We start from the raw sequence: 15,000 nt of genomic DNA on the forward strand, positions 1-15,000 counted from the left end.
ACGATGACTAACTGATGAATACTATGACCATGTCTTAGAATAAGTAACATTCTACGAGTTGTGTCTTTTGAGCTTATGTTTATTGATTTTTACTTCCGTTGAAAATATGATTATTTATCGCACAGATGTTACAATGTATGCCCCTGTATGTCCTCAAAATAAGGCGATCTTAACAATATTTTTGGTGTAATGTGTTGGTGTGCTTCACACACCATATTTTCTTCCTCATCCTAATTAATTTATGTTGAACGATTTGCTACGAAATGTTGAATATCTAAATTTGTCTTCTTTTTTTTCTTTCCTTCTTTCTTACGCAGTCACGTTCTGGTATGAGCTGCTCGTTGTACATGCTCACGTTTATATTTATTCTATCATTATTTCTCCTTTTACTGTAAATAAGATACATTTGTTTTGGTGTCTCTTGAACATATGTAGCGTGAAACACTGGACTCAGCACCCTTCCACCTCAGCAGTTGTGTGCGTACGCTCCCCTACGCGCTGGACCGTGCAAGTCTACGCTTCCACATATATGCAGCCTCGAGGCCCTTCTTGACTTCATCTTTCTTACGCCTTTTACTGCAATTTTTCATTTTGTTTTACTTTTCTCCTGCGTCAGGTACTGTCCTCTTGCAAGCCTATCCTTCCCTGTTATTTTCTGTTTTACACGGTATTTCTTTCATATGAAACTTCCCACGTCAAGTTCTCGGTAAGCAATCTTGCAATGAAATGGGATTAAATTGCCCACCTCACAAAACCCATTGCCCTTCATGGGGAGGAACCTTGGCCCTTAAAGCACTCTTCTTGTGCCCCCGGAGACTTCACTTCTTTGTATGCTACACACTTACATCGCAACCAGTTAGTAAAATGTAATAAAAATAAGCACTTGGTACCATAAAGCCGGATTTCACATTCAGTTCGTAGAAAAGGTACAGCGCAGGCTCTTTTCAGGGGTCAAGAAAATTATAAAAACTGGAATTTTAATACATTCTCACAAAAGTACTATGTCATATTCAACTGAAAAGTTTGGTTTCATGATAATAAACATTTATTTATAATATTACACTGATAGGAAAAGTTATGCAGTCTTTGTACAATGCAAAATAAAGTAGCAGTTGAACTTACTTGAACTGACATGCATCAGAAAGTATTACATAAACATTTGAAGTATGTAACATAGAGTAATATCTACAATTCATTTTACACCATTTTACAATACCACGACCCTCACATTCCTTTGGCAATCGAATTAAACAGAAAATTTATTCCGCTGCCATCTCTGCTGTTGCAACTCAAGAAATGTTTCTGATTTTTTTCGAACCAACAGCAATGAAGAAACCATATATGATAATGATCTTGATGATAAAACTATTATCAATAATAATAATTAACTGAGAACAATAATAATGAAAATGATAATCATCATACTGCTAAGAAGAAAAGAAATACGTATATATGATATATAATGGCAATGATAATGATAATAATAATGATAATAAATCTCATGACAATAATAATAATAACTATTGTCATTATTATTCATATTATTATTTTTATCATTATTATTATGATTATAACAGTAATGGTGATAATATTGATAGCGGAAATGAAAATAATGATCAGCCATGCTATATCCCTTTCGGGGCGTATTAGACAAGAAAGGGCTTCCATAAATATCCACCATGCACGGCTGCCTTGGGTATTCGCAACTGCAGCAAACTAATGTGCATAAAACCGTTTATTTTCAGTTGTATGTACATATAAAATTAGCAATAAATGTACAAAAAAAGTTTTCGTTATATAAACTCTAATTATGCGAGTATAAAAGATAATTACATCGGACAGAGTATCATTTTATGCCGTGCTGTACATCATTTTTAAAAGTGCTTTGAAATGGAATAATTTTCTTTCTGTAATTAGTATATGAAAAGCAATATACATTTTTCTTACATGCTTCGTAACAAAATGAACACAGGAAACGAGTGTCACATAGACAATCACTCAATACATAAACTCTAAAATATATATATATAACGTACTATATACAATAAAAGAATCATACACATGAGTATTTATAGCACAATGTTTAAAGCTAGTCTTCACATAATTTTGCGTTGCCTTAGTCTAATGCCTCAGCACATGAGTCCACACTTCAGCCACTGCAAAGGAAAATGGTGAGGTTTGGTGAACGAGGATTTTGTTTTCGTCTCTCTCTCTCTCTCTCTCTCTCTCTCTCTCCCTGTCTCTCTCTCTCTCGCTCTCTCTCTCTCTCTCTCTCTCTCTCTCTCTCTCTCTCTCTTTATTTCTCTCTCTCTTTTTTTCTCTCTCTCTTCATTTCTCTCTCTCTTCATTTCTCTCTCTTCATTTCTCTCTCTCTTCATTTCTCTCTCTCTTCATTTCTCTTCCTCTTTATCTCTCTTCCTCTTCATATCTCTCTTTCTCTTCATATCTCTCTCCGTCTTTATCGCTCTTCCTCTTTATCTTTTTCTCTTTATCTTTTTTTTCTTTCTTTCTTTTTTTCTTTCTCTTTTTTTTCTTTCTCACTCTTTCTCTTTCTCTTTCTTTTTTCTTTATCTCTCACTCTCTCTTTTCCTCTCACTCTCTCTCTCTCTCTCTTCCTCTCTCTCTCTCTCTCTCTCTCTCTCTATCTCTCTCTCTCTCTCTCTCTCTCTCTCTCTCTCTCTCTCTCTCTCTCTCTCTCTCTCTCTCTCTCTTTATTTCTCTTTCTCTTTATTTCTATTTTCTCTTTATTTCTATTTCTTTTTATTTCTCTTTCTCTTTATTTCCTCTTTATCTCTCTTCCTCTTCATATCTCTTTCTTTCTCCCTCTTTTTCTTTCTCACTCTTTCTCTTTCTCTCTTTTTCTTTCTCACTCTTTTTCTTTCTCTCTCTTTTTTCTTTATCTCTCACTCTCTCTTTTCCTCTCACTCTCTCTTTATCTTTATCTCTCTCTCTTTCTCTTTCTCTTTATCTCTCTCTCTCTCTCTCTCTCTCTCTCTCTCTCTCTCTCTCTCTCTCTCTCTCTCTCTCTCTCTCTCATACATACACACGCATTTCCCCTTTCTCTATGCCCTACTCATTTTATTCCTCCTTTTTCTTCTTTTTTTCCTTATTGTTTTTATCACCCTTCTGCTTCTCCTTTTCTCCTTCCTTCCTTGAGATGCCTTCCTTCCTTCCTTGAGATGTCTCTCTTTCCCTCTCTCTCTCTCTCTCTCTCACACTCTCACTCACTCTCTCTCACTCTCTCTCTCACACACACACACACTCACTCACTCACTCACTCACTCACTCACTCACTCACTCACTCACTCACTCACTCACTCACTCACTCACTCTCACTCTCTCTTTCTCTCACTTACTCACTCACTCTCTCTTTCTCTCACTTACTCACTCACTCACTCACTCACTCACTCACTCACTCACTCACTCACTCTCTCTCTTACACACACACACACACACGTTTGCGCACACACACACACACACACACATTACATATGCATATTTGTAGATCTGTAAATACTCAGACCGACGACAACAGGTCTTATCCATCAATTTATGATCATTTTATGCTTCAAGATCATGCCACAAAATGCAAAAAGAAAAAACAAACCTCGCCCAGTGAGAATTTGACGGCGCCGTTCTGTAGAGGGTCTCGCTTCTCAAAAATATCTGAAAAGGTGAACGAACATCATGAAAAACCACTTCACTGTGATAAATTGTACGTGAACCCATTATGTATAAATCATCATTCTAAAAAGACAAGGAAAAGAATTGATTCATTGATTGCAAATAAAGCGTGACACTCACTGAACGCAACGGAGAGGTGGAGCACTGCGCTGACAAAGTCCCCGAACCTTAGCGTTCCGTCTTTTCTCATGTAGCGAAGCACCAGTGTGGACACAACCTCCGTGTTCAGTTGAAATCCTGAGATAAATCATGGGGTGTGAATATAATCTGCACTTGAGGCATAATCAAACATATTCTAACATGTTTTTATGACAGACCATAAAAGGTGCTGTCTACCCTGGCATCTGTAGTTTCTTCGAGTTTGTTTTTTATGCTTGTTTAGGTAATATTGCTTCAGTGATGCTATGTAATGTTTCCACAGTAATTGCAAGTTACAACATACAGCCTGTAGTACAGTAGACCAAGAATTGTAGTTGAACTCCCAGAACTCCATATGACTTAAAATGAAAATAATCATAAATGTCATTTCCATCACTCCCCTTTTTTCCTTCCTTACCGCATAAAGATGGTAAGAAGAAGACAGAAATACTGACCGACATCTTCTAAGGCATCCCGAAGTCTCTCAGCTTTCAGGATTCCAGTTCGCTCTTTTGTGTGGCTCTTGAAGGCATTCTGCCAGAATTTCAGACTCACCATCAAGTCTTTGAAGTCTGAGAATTTCAGTCTCCCCGTCGCTGAACTCTGTGCATTGGTTAAGGAAGAAAACGGATTCATGGAGAAAGATAGCGGAGGCTTATCTATATTCCACCCAAGTAACCTAAACTATAATAAAATAATAATATTCTTTCAGAAGATTTAGATTTTACAGTTACAGTTACAATATGTTCTGTCCGTATTTGTGATTATCGTGCAGAAAAAGGATACATCTAGAGCCAGGATGACTTGTCTGCAGATGTCAAGACTAGCACAACTCTTGATGTAATCTGGAAAAAAAAACAAAAATTTATTTTTTACATAATCCTATTAAAATAGCATGATGTTCAACCCTATGTATTATAATGCTAAGTAGAGTAAAATTCTAAAAATACCTTTTCCATGTATAATTAGTTACTTACTGTGGAGATCGAGGAAACGTTATATACCAACATAGAAATTCAGGGTTAAGGAATTTAAATCTAAATAAAGTATAGATATATGGCCTCTTTCCTTAAGTTGAAGCAATCTATTTGTTGCACTTCGTGATAACTTTTTGTAATTGGCACGCTGACGATGATAATCAGGTAACTGACAAGTCCGTTTCGGTAATTATTTGGTAACTGACAAAATTATGATAATTATATAAATGTTGACATGACGATGCTAATAAATTAATAAATTACATCATAATGTAAATTAATTGGAAGCAAACAGATTGAAGGTAATAATCATATGAGATGCAACGATGTCATTTGGACGTATTCAAATAATCTTTCCCATCCTCTAAAGTGTGTTTTCGCTTTAAAGAAAACGGGACCGAGCAGTGCCTCACACAACTGTTTATTTCGTAAAATTTACTCTTTCCTTGTTGACATTATATGGATGTAATCAAATTGTTCTAAGTCAAGGCTGTAGAGAACTGTGGACATTTTACTGGCATCTTTCCAAAGCTTGTGGAATAATTGATTCACAACACACCAAAAATAATTTCTCGACATTCTTCCTCAATTCGTCAGAACTTTTGAATGCAGATGAGATGGTATAGTATCTGTTCTACGGAAGCAACAGGCACTATACCCATCGTTTCCTTTGTTCCCGTAAATGTAGCTTTTTTGTAACCTCTTTTTCCCCATGGCAGAGTTATAGGAAATATCAAATTGAATTTATTTAATTAAATATACTTCTGTATACCTGTACACCGCAAAGGAAACGCAGCCTTTGACATTACGGCATGGCTAAACACACGCACTCCTCTGCTTCTAAACTGTCACGTACCATTTGGCAAACAAGCCTCGAGCAGCTCATGAAGTTCAAAGGCGTTTACAGTGCGGTGTTCGTCGGCCACCTGGAGGAACACGGCTTCGTACTGCTGCAGGCTCTTCCCATCCACTGAGCCTCGGGCCTTCAGCAGCGCCGGCTTCACTAGGGACGGGGCTGTGTCTACTAACCTGAAAGTCAAAGTGATTATCGTAAATCAGAGGCCTGCGTCGCGTTTTTTATTTTCAAAGTAAACCCCTTAGCACAGAATGTCCTTATTAGTCTTGAGTTTATAAAAGATGTATCACTCTGATTCCCTGAGAACTCACTTGAGTTTGAGGGGCTTTGAGGAAAACACCCTCAGAGTGAAGGAAGATTCTTGCCCGGGCTCGAAGGTGGTCGGCAGAAGGATGTACCCCCCTTGCTCCAGCTGCACTCGCTCGCTCACCTGTCCGGATTTGAACGCTTTACCTTCCTTCTCGTTATAACTACAGTCGTCATCATTGCCAATTGTAGTACAAATAATCCGCAAAACATATGGTTCATGAGCTCTGATATAATATTCAGTAAAAGTAATATTCAGTAAAGAGAAAGACGGCAACTAACCTGTCGGCTGTTGGTGTACTGCGAATTGACGAGTGATTTGTTCTTCTTAAAGAAAGCTTTGCTGATGGAGTCGAGGCCATTCTTGGAGAGTGGGTAGGCTGTGAAACCTATTACCTGAAAACAGACATTGAGTATACACTAATACATCAACACTTTACAATATTTGTACTATAATTAAAAGATTAATTTATTTCCATTTCTAAAATTCTACAGAAATTTCCATTCTAAATCACTGATTGAAATATATATAAATATGTATTGTGAAATACCTTTGGCTCCATGACGGAATGTTGGTTCAGGGAAATGACGACTTCCTCCATGTCGCTCAGGATGAGGTGGAGCTGCGGGTTGATGTGGAAGGTGTCTGCGGGGAAATATGGGGTGAGAGCGGGTTCTTTGCCTCCTGATCACCGGTAAGATTGCTTCCTTCCTTAGTCTTTAAATATATTATCTTAATTCTTATAAGAATTAGGATGAGAACATGCATAACAGTTTTCCAGTACTTTAAACCGTGACACAATCAGATTTTGAAATAACTACTTTCATTTTATTGTCATTCTTCTTAAACATAATTCATTTTCATTGTTCAAAGAGGCGTCACTCGACGCTTCCCCTCCCACCCATCATTGCTCGTCCGTGCCAGGCCACGCCCCTCACCTGCGTTGTTCCTGCACCCACCCGCCGTCACGCCCTTGAGCCACGTGCCCTGGTACACGCGGGACGTCCAGGGCGTCTTGTGGCGCAGGGAGGGCTCGTCCCGCGACGTCTCCCCGTCCAGGTGGATTACCTCCAGCTGCGTGAACGTCCGCACGAAGTCACTGTAGGACATCCTGTGGGGAAACAGATCAGGTTTTGATGTGCGTTGTTCAGGATATAGAACTGCGGCGTCTGATTGGGTTGGTTTATTAGAAGCTACATAATTGTATACGTTGCATATGCCTTTCATAAACGTCATTTCTGGATACCCTTCGGGCATGGGGTGAAACTTACCAGAACTCGCCCTCCGGTGTGAGCTTGAGGTTGAGTCGGTCCCTCTCATGCTGGTGGACGTCGTCCCACTCCGGGGCGTCGCGCCCTCTCCAGCTGCCCAGGTACTCCCCGCTGGTTCCAAGGGGAGTCCTCAGCCGCACCAGACTCACCTGCTCCCCACTGTATCGCTCAACCTGCAAACGTCAGGAATGGTAGAGTGTGCAAGAGTACAGGTGAACAGGCACTGGCGGTGTGAAAGAATGTCAAGGATAGAGCGATACATATATTTCGCTATGACTATATATGATGCTGGGTAGCTATGACTAGTACCTTTTCTATGGCGTAGATGCGGTAGTTGACGCCCATGACGATGCCATTGGCCAGTTTCTCCGGCTGCATCTTGGACTGGCCATGGTTGTGTCCAGTCACGACGGCGGTGACGATGGATGTGAGGTCAAGTAGTTTAGCCAGGAGACGCCCGCAAGTCGTGGGATCCGCCCGCAAGCTCACGCATTCCGCCACGCCGCCCGTGAAGTCCGACAAGCCGTCCAGGGATGTGCCATATTTCAGAGCCTCGTAGGACCCGTGGAGCCTAGAAGGAAGGGACTTTGTTTATCGGGAATTATACAGCAAAATCTACTTCACATTTCCATTAGAACTGTGAAGCCTCTTGACTCTTGACTGACGCTACTTGGGACAATCGAGTCGCAGACAGGTCTAACGTCATGTTGCTAAAGTACAGTTCTCTCGCTCAGTTCACTCGCTAAGCACCACTCACTTTGCATAGGCCTTCTCCAAGAGCGCAGGCCAAAACTGGTTGGTTGACTGCGAGTGGACGAACACCAGCTTTCCGTTGACGGTGGGAAGTCTGTCATCCACGAGCACCTCCCGCCACTCGCCGCACCACCACACGCGGAATCTGGGGGGCGAAGGCATTTTAGAACTGCATTTAGCCAGTCACAAATACTGGTACGTTTGGCGAATTCCTAAAGCAGTTCCAGTCAACTTTTCTTTCGGCAATTTCAGTAAAGATTCAACAGCAAGTAACATTTATATGGGTATGTGGGAGGAAAGTTGAGGTTATACAGATATTAGACGTTATACTGACATGATGAAGCAGGTTGAGTAGGAAATCCATTCAAACTAGCTCTACAACTTCAGAAAGAGTTAGAGCGACCGTTGCTATGCCACCTTAGATACAACGAGAACGGAGTGTGATTTGAGTACACCATTAAGTATTCCCGCCTCACCTAAATACACCGCAGTAGCCGGCCTCGGGTTGAAAGTCCTGGTCGGCTGGCACCACTCTGTAGAAGAGGCCCTTCGTCAGGTGGAGGCATCCCAGGCACGACACGAACCACCTGTCACCTGTGAAGATGGTCTCCATGAAACAAGATGCTCGATATCCTTCCAAATTAAAACGTGTGTGAATCGACAATATGGAGAGCCAACAGCAAAGCATCTCTTGAAAAAACACGGTTGTAAAGCATTTTTACTATCTCTCTTCTTTCTATCTATCTATCTATCTCTCCATCTTCTACTCTCACTCGTACTCTTACTCCTACTCCTTCTCCCTCTCCGACTCCCATTCTCTCTCCCACTCCCTCTCCCACTGTCACTCCCACTCTCCCTCCCACTCCCTCTCCCACGCCCACTATCAGTCACTCTCCCATTCGCTTTCCCTTTCCCACTCCAACTCCCACTCCCTCTGCTTCTCCTACTCCCACTCCCTCTCCCACTCCCTCTCTCTCTCCCACTCCCTCTCCCACCCCCACTATCACTCTCCCACTCGCTTTCCCTTTCCCACTCCCTTTCCCACTCCCTCGCCCTCTCCAACTCCCACTCTCTCTCCCTGTCCCTCTCCTCTACCCTCACCCTCTCCCACTCTAACTCCCACTCCAACTCCTACTCCCTCTCCCACTCCCTCTTCCACTCCCACTCCCTCTCCTACTTCCACTCTCACTTCCACTCCCACTCTGTCTATCTGTCTGTCTGTTTGTCTGTATGCATGTATGTATGTATGTATCTATGTATGTATGCATGTATGTATGTATGTATGTATGTATGTATGTATGTATGTATGTATGTATGTATGTATGTATGTATATATGTATGTATGTATGTATGTATGCATGTATGTATGTATGTATGTATGCATGTATGTATCATCAAAACGCCTCATGTACAGAGCAACGAAGCTCGGGGGAGAAATCACACGTAAAGGATCTCATCAAAGAAACCACATCGAGGCATACAAGGAATGATGCACGTAGGGGCGGAAATAAGTCAGACGAGAAAAAATGAATCCTCAAAAGATGAAAAAAGGCCAATAAAAAGCTACAGAACGAACAGGAGGATTGTGAATGGCACCAGTCAGGCACAGTCGGTCACGGTTGCCTTCGTCCCGGGGGCGGCCCCGCCTACGCCCGCTGTTCATGACAAGGACCCGTAAGGGAGGATAATCATACGTTGCTCACGCAGCATGAAGGCTGCCATCCCCGAGCGAGCGATCTCTCTCTCTCTCTATCTATCTCACTTTCTCTTTCTCCTTCTCTCTCTCTCTCTCTCTCTCTCTCTCTCTCTCTCTCTCTCTCTCTCTCTCTCTCTCTCTCTCTTTAACTATCTACCTCTGTCTATCTCTATCTATCTCTATCTCTATCTATCTCTATCTCTATCTATCTATCTCTATCTTTCTCTATCTCTATATATCTCTATCTATGTCTCTCTTTTTTCTCTTTCTCTTTCTCTCTATCTCTGTTTCTATCCCCATCTCTCTCACTTATTTGTGTCTCATTCTCTATCTATATTTCTATTTATCTTTATCTCACCCTCTATCTCCCTCGTTATATCAGCCCCCGATGCAGTAAAAGGGTGAACATGCGCTGGCACCACTCACCTAGCTTGCCGTGGACGATGTCGAACTGGTAATTTTCTTCGGAGATGAAGATCGGATTCTGCACCAGTTCCTGCAACACGTCAAAGGCTGAATTAATTTTCCGTCAAATTAACCATGGTGTATTTTTTGTTCATTTGGTTTCATTTATTCATTTATTCGCTGTTTGTGGGAAAGGCGTGTGTGTGACAGAATAAAGGAGACTGTGGGAGTTTTGCAATTATCGTTTAGGTACGTAATCTTTCGGTACGAAATCATTTTGGAGTTGTCCATTCATATTCATTCTGGTGCATTCGTCTCGAAGACTTTCGTTCATGATATAATTACAAAAAAAAATTGAAAGTTGGAAAACGAAACCCACTTTTCATAAATGAGGGAATCTGTCCCATGATTTAGACCGAATTAGCCTTGGTTTGTGAATAATGGAATGGAAGGTTGTCTACAGGCAGGTAAAAAAAACGAACAAAAAAGTTAAGGAACTACTATGGCAAAATGTCTGCCTTCCATCACCTCCCCGGGGAAGGACTGCGGCTCAATGACTCCGCCCTCTTTTTTGTCATCATTCACTGTCAATTTGCCTGTCCGTTTTCCTTTTTCTTTATTCTCTTTCTCCTTCCTTTTTCCTTTCTCTCTCTCTCTCTCTCCCTTCTCCTTTCTCTCTCTCTCTCTCTCTCTCTCTCTCTCTCTCTCTCTCTCTATATATATATATATATATATATATATATATATATATATATATATATATATATTCACCTCGATGACTTTCGTTCATGATATAATTACAAAAAAATTAAAGTTGGAAAACGAAACCCACTTTTCATAAATGAGGGAATCTGTCCCATGATTTAGACCGAATTAGCCTTGGTTTGTGAATAATGGAATGGAAGGTTGTCTACAGGCAGGTAAAAAAAACGAACAAAAAAGTTAAGGAACTACTCTCTCTCTTCTCTCTCTCTCTCTCTCTCTCTCTCTCTCTCTCTCTCTCTCTCTCTCTCTATATATATATATATATATATATATATATATATATATATATATATATATATATATATATATATATATATATATATATATATATATATATATATATATATATATATATATATATATATATGTATATATATATACATATATATATATATATATATATATATATATATATATATATATGTGTGTGTGTGTGTGTGTGTGTGTGTGTGTGTGTATGCATGTATGTGTATATATATATTTATATATATATATATATATATATATATATATATATATATATATATATATATATATATATATATATATATACATACACATATCCCCCCTATCCACCTCTCCCGCTCTCTCCCTCTCTTACTTTCCCTCCATGCTTCGTTTGCGTCATATCTCCTCTCCTCCTCCCCCTTTCTTTTTCGTTCTTCCCCCAACCCTCTCCTTCCTCCTCTTTCTTCCCCTCTCTCTTCCACTTCTTTCATTTCCCTCGTCATCCTCTCCTTACCTCTTTCGTTCCCTCTCTGTCTTCTTCTCCATGCCTGTAAATTCTTCCTTCTCTTCTATCTTTTCTTATTCCTCCTCTTAACCCTTCCCTTCTCCCTTCCTCCCCATCCTCTTTCCCTCTACCCTTCTCCCCCCCCCTCTCTATCGTTCTACCTCCCTTTTTCCCTCTATCCCTCTTCTCCTTTCCTCTCCCTCCCTCCGCCTCTCCTTCACCCTCTTTCTTCCTCGTTTTCATCCCTCCCCACTTCGTCTTCATCTCCCTTTCTCTCTCCCCCCTCTCTCTATCGTTCTACCTCCCTTTCTCCTTCCCCTTCTCTCTATCGTTCTACCTCCCTTTCTCCTTCCATCCTTCTTCTTCCTTCTTCTCCCTCCCTCCGCCTCTCCTTCACCCTCTTTCTTCCTCCACTGCATCCTTCCCCACTTCGTCCTCATCTCCTTTTCTCCCTCCCACCTATCTCTATCGTTCTACCTTCCTTTCTCCCACCATCCCTCTTCTTCCTTCTCTCTCCCTTCCTCCGCCTCTCCTTCACCCTCTTTCTTCCTCCACTTCATCCTTCCCCACTTCGTCCTCATCTCCTTTTCTCCCTCCCCCCTCTCACTATCATTCTACCTCCCTTTCTCCCTCCATCCTTCTTCCTTCTCTCTCCCTCGCCCCGTCTCTCCTTCTCCCTCCTCCCTACACGATCCCAGAGGCGACAGCGACCTCGAAACATTACAACTTGCACAGCGGGAAAAAAGTCACCCGCTCACCGCTCGCGCCAACAGAAAAACATAAACACACTGCTCTGGAATTTTAGTGTCGATAAACGTTTTGTGCGGGTTATTACGTCGGAGAAACAGAGAAGTGAGAGTTGGCGCGGAATTATACGTGATGAGGTATTTCATGGCCAAACGCCAACCCTTTACGAGATTATTTCTTCGAGTTAAGGAAAAAAATATATATATATATTATGGTGTCTTAACTGAACTTATAGCTGTGGTAAAATGGAGCGACAAAGTTTGCGGAATTTGAGGTTATTTTACAAAGCTTTTTATTTGTTTCTCTCTTTCGCATTATTAGAAAGCAGTATAAATCATGCAATACTAATAATGATGATCATGATAATGATAATATCCTTGGTTTATGAATAATGGTTATAACAACCATAACCAGAGTAACAGCAATGATGATGATGTCCGGTGATTGTGGCAAGCAATATAATAATACAATACAATATGATGATAATGATAATAATGATAGCAATAGTTTTAATAATTATACTATTACTAATAATAATAATAATAATCATCATCATCATGAAAAAAATAATCAAAAATGATATTAATGATAACAATAATAACAATAGAATGATAATAATAATGATGATAATATCAATAACCTTGATGATGATAATAGTAATAATAGTAATAATAACAACAGTAACAATGCTAATGACAAGAATAATAATGATAATGGTTTTAAGGATAATGATGATTACTATTATTACTACACTAATAAGATAAATATCTATAATGATGATAATGATAATGATGATGATAATGATGCTACTGCTGCTGCTGATGATGATGATGATGATAATAATAAACAATATATATAATTATAATGATAACTATAATTATAATGATCATGATAATAATAACAATAATAATGACAATAATGATAACAAGAATAAGAATTATTATAACTCTCTCTGACAATTGACCCAAGGTTATTCTGCATCCGGTTTTCGCTACAGGCATTTATTTTTAAGGTAATTAAAGAAAAAAACAGTGAAAAGAAAATCGTACATCGAGAAGAGTTCTTAGTTTCACGTTTTCTCTTCGGATTAAATCGAACACTTTCTTTAGCGAGACAAATTAACTAAATTGCGGTCCTTCCTGCAAAACCTTATTCCCACTGATGTCTGCGTGGTTGCATTTATGCTGACTGTGACCCATGACCTGTGTTTCTTTATTTATCTACTTATTGTTTTATTTTATCTTTTTTTTTTGGGGGGGAGGGTTCTTGGGTCTTTTATATTACTATTATTAATCGCTCGCACTAATTGATTAATTGATTTAATGATTTTGACGCTGTTGATGATCCTTGCTTCCGGGTGCTTGATATAAAGGCCAAATATTGCATAGGTCAGTAAAAATGATGATTGCAGTGATTATGAAGATAAAATTAAGCATATTAATAACAATGGTAAGTGAGCTTAATGATCATTATCATCACTATCGTTATCATATTTATCATCATTATAATTATCATCATCATCACTATCATAATTACAAATATCATTATCATTACTACTACCCTTATTGCCAATATCATAATAATAATTTTCAACATTATTATTAACATTGTTGCTCTTGCTCTTGCTAATATTATCATTACCATTACCATCTGCATTAAAATCATTACTATTATACCATTACCATTATTTCCATCACTTCTACCATTCTTACCAAACTAAGTCTCACGTTCCTATACCTTCTAGAAGTCGGGCGAAAAGAGTGCTATGGAACACCTTCGCATTTCCCAACGCAAGTCATTTCCTAAGACAACTTCCATTACACAACACCAACAGCACCTTTTCTGAAACCTCTCCCATCTTTCCTTTTGTTTCCTTTCTCCCTCTCTCTCTCTCTCTCTCTCTCTCTCTCTCTCTCTCTCTCTCTCTCTCTCTCTCTCTCTCTCTCTCTCTCTCTCTCTCTCTCTCTCTCTCTCTCTCTCTCTCTCTCTCTCTCTCTCTCTCTCTCTCTCTCTCTCTCTCTCTCTCTTCCTCTCTCTCTCTCTCTCTCTCTCATTGCGGTCTTCTTTTCTTTTCTTCTCTTTCTTCTTTTCTTCTTATTTTCCCTTCTTCTCTACCCTTTTCTTCTTGTTTTTTCTCTTCTTTTCTTGCATTTCCCCTTGTCTATCCCTTACTCATTTTACTACCCCTTTTCCTTCTTTTTTTCCTCCTCCTTATTGTTTTTATCACCCTTCTGCTTCTCCTTTCTCCTTCCTTCCTTGAGATGCCTTCCTTGGAGATGTCTCTCTCTCTCTCTCTCTCTCTCTCTCTCTCTCTCTCTCTCTCTCTCTCTCTCTCTCTCTCTCTCTCTCTCTCTCTCTCTCTCTCTCTCCCTCTCTCTCTCTCTCTCTCTCTCTCTCTCTCTCTCTCTCTCTCTCTCTCTCTCTCTCTCTCTCTCTCTTTCCCTCTCTCTCTCTCTCTCTCTCTCTCTCTCTTCTTCTTTTTCTTTCTTCTCTTTCTTCTTTTCTTCTTATTTTCCCTCTTCTTCTCTGCCCTTTTCTTCTTGTTTTTTCTCTTCTCTTTTCTTGCATTTCCCTTTGTCTATCCCTTACTCATTTTACTACCCCTTTTCCTTCTTTTTTTTCCTCTTCCTTATTGTTTTTATCACCCTTCTGCTTCTCCTTTTCTCCT

The 15,000-nt window shown here is 39.8% G+C and overlaps 2 protein-coding genes across 3 annotated transcripts in view; one reads left to right on the forward strand and one right to left on the reverse strand.

Moving 5' to 3' along the window:
* Positions 1-279, forward strand: part of LOC113816728 (uncharacterized) — a 13,483-nt gene extending 13,204 nt beyond the window's left edge. Inside the window, exon 7 of the mRNA XM_027368786.2 lies at positions 1-279. This exon is cut by the window's left edge and continues 1,066 nt beyond it. The gene's annotated coding sequence lies outside the window, so the exon portion shown is untranslated.
* A 748-nt stretch (positions 280-1,027) lies between these two features.
* CalpC (calpain C) overlaps positions 1,028-15,000 on the reverse strand; it is a 32,343-nt gene continuing 18,370 nt past the window's right edge. For both annotated transcript variants that reach the window (XM_027368787.2, XM_027368788.2), the window contains exons 3-17: positions 10,109-10,178; positions 8,463-8,580; positions 7,991-8,131; positions 7,543-7,804; positions 7,234-7,406; positions 6,901-7,073; positions 6,513-6,607; positions 6,244-6,357; positions 5,967-6,085; positions 5,656-5,828; positions 4,609-4,667; positions 4,278-4,425; positions 3,805-3,921; positions 3,608-3,666; positions 1,028-2,156 (exon numbers count right to left, since the gene is read on the reverse strand). In XM_027368787.2, coding sequence (XP_027224588.1) covers positions 2,130-2,156; positions 3,608-3,666; positions 3,805-3,921; positions 4,278-4,425; positions 4,609-4,667; positions 5,656-5,828; positions 5,967-6,085; positions 6,244-6,357; positions 6,513-6,607; positions 6,901-7,073; positions 7,234-7,406; positions 7,543-7,804; positions 7,991-8,131; positions 8,463-8,580; positions 10,109-10,178 — 1,848 coding nt within the window. In that variant the 3' untranslated portion in view covers positions 1,028-2,129. The remainder of the gene's footprint in view (positions 2,157-3,607; positions 3,667-3,804; positions 3,922-4,277; positions 4,426-4,608; positions 4,668-5,655; positions 5,829-5,966; positions 6,086-6,243; positions 6,358-6,512; positions 6,608-6,900; positions 7,074-7,233; positions 7,407-7,542; positions 7,805-7,990; positions 8,132-8,462; positions 8,581-10,108; positions 10,179-15,000) is intronic.

This window comes from Penaeus vannamei, chromosome 19, assembly GCF_042767895.1.
Source record: "Penaeus vannamei isolate JL-2024 chromosome 19, ASM4276789v1, whole genome shotgun sequence".
Classification (NCBI taxonomy): domain Eukaryota; kingdom Metazoa; phylum Arthropoda; class Malacostraca; order Decapoda; family Penaeidae; genus Penaeus; species Penaeus vannamei.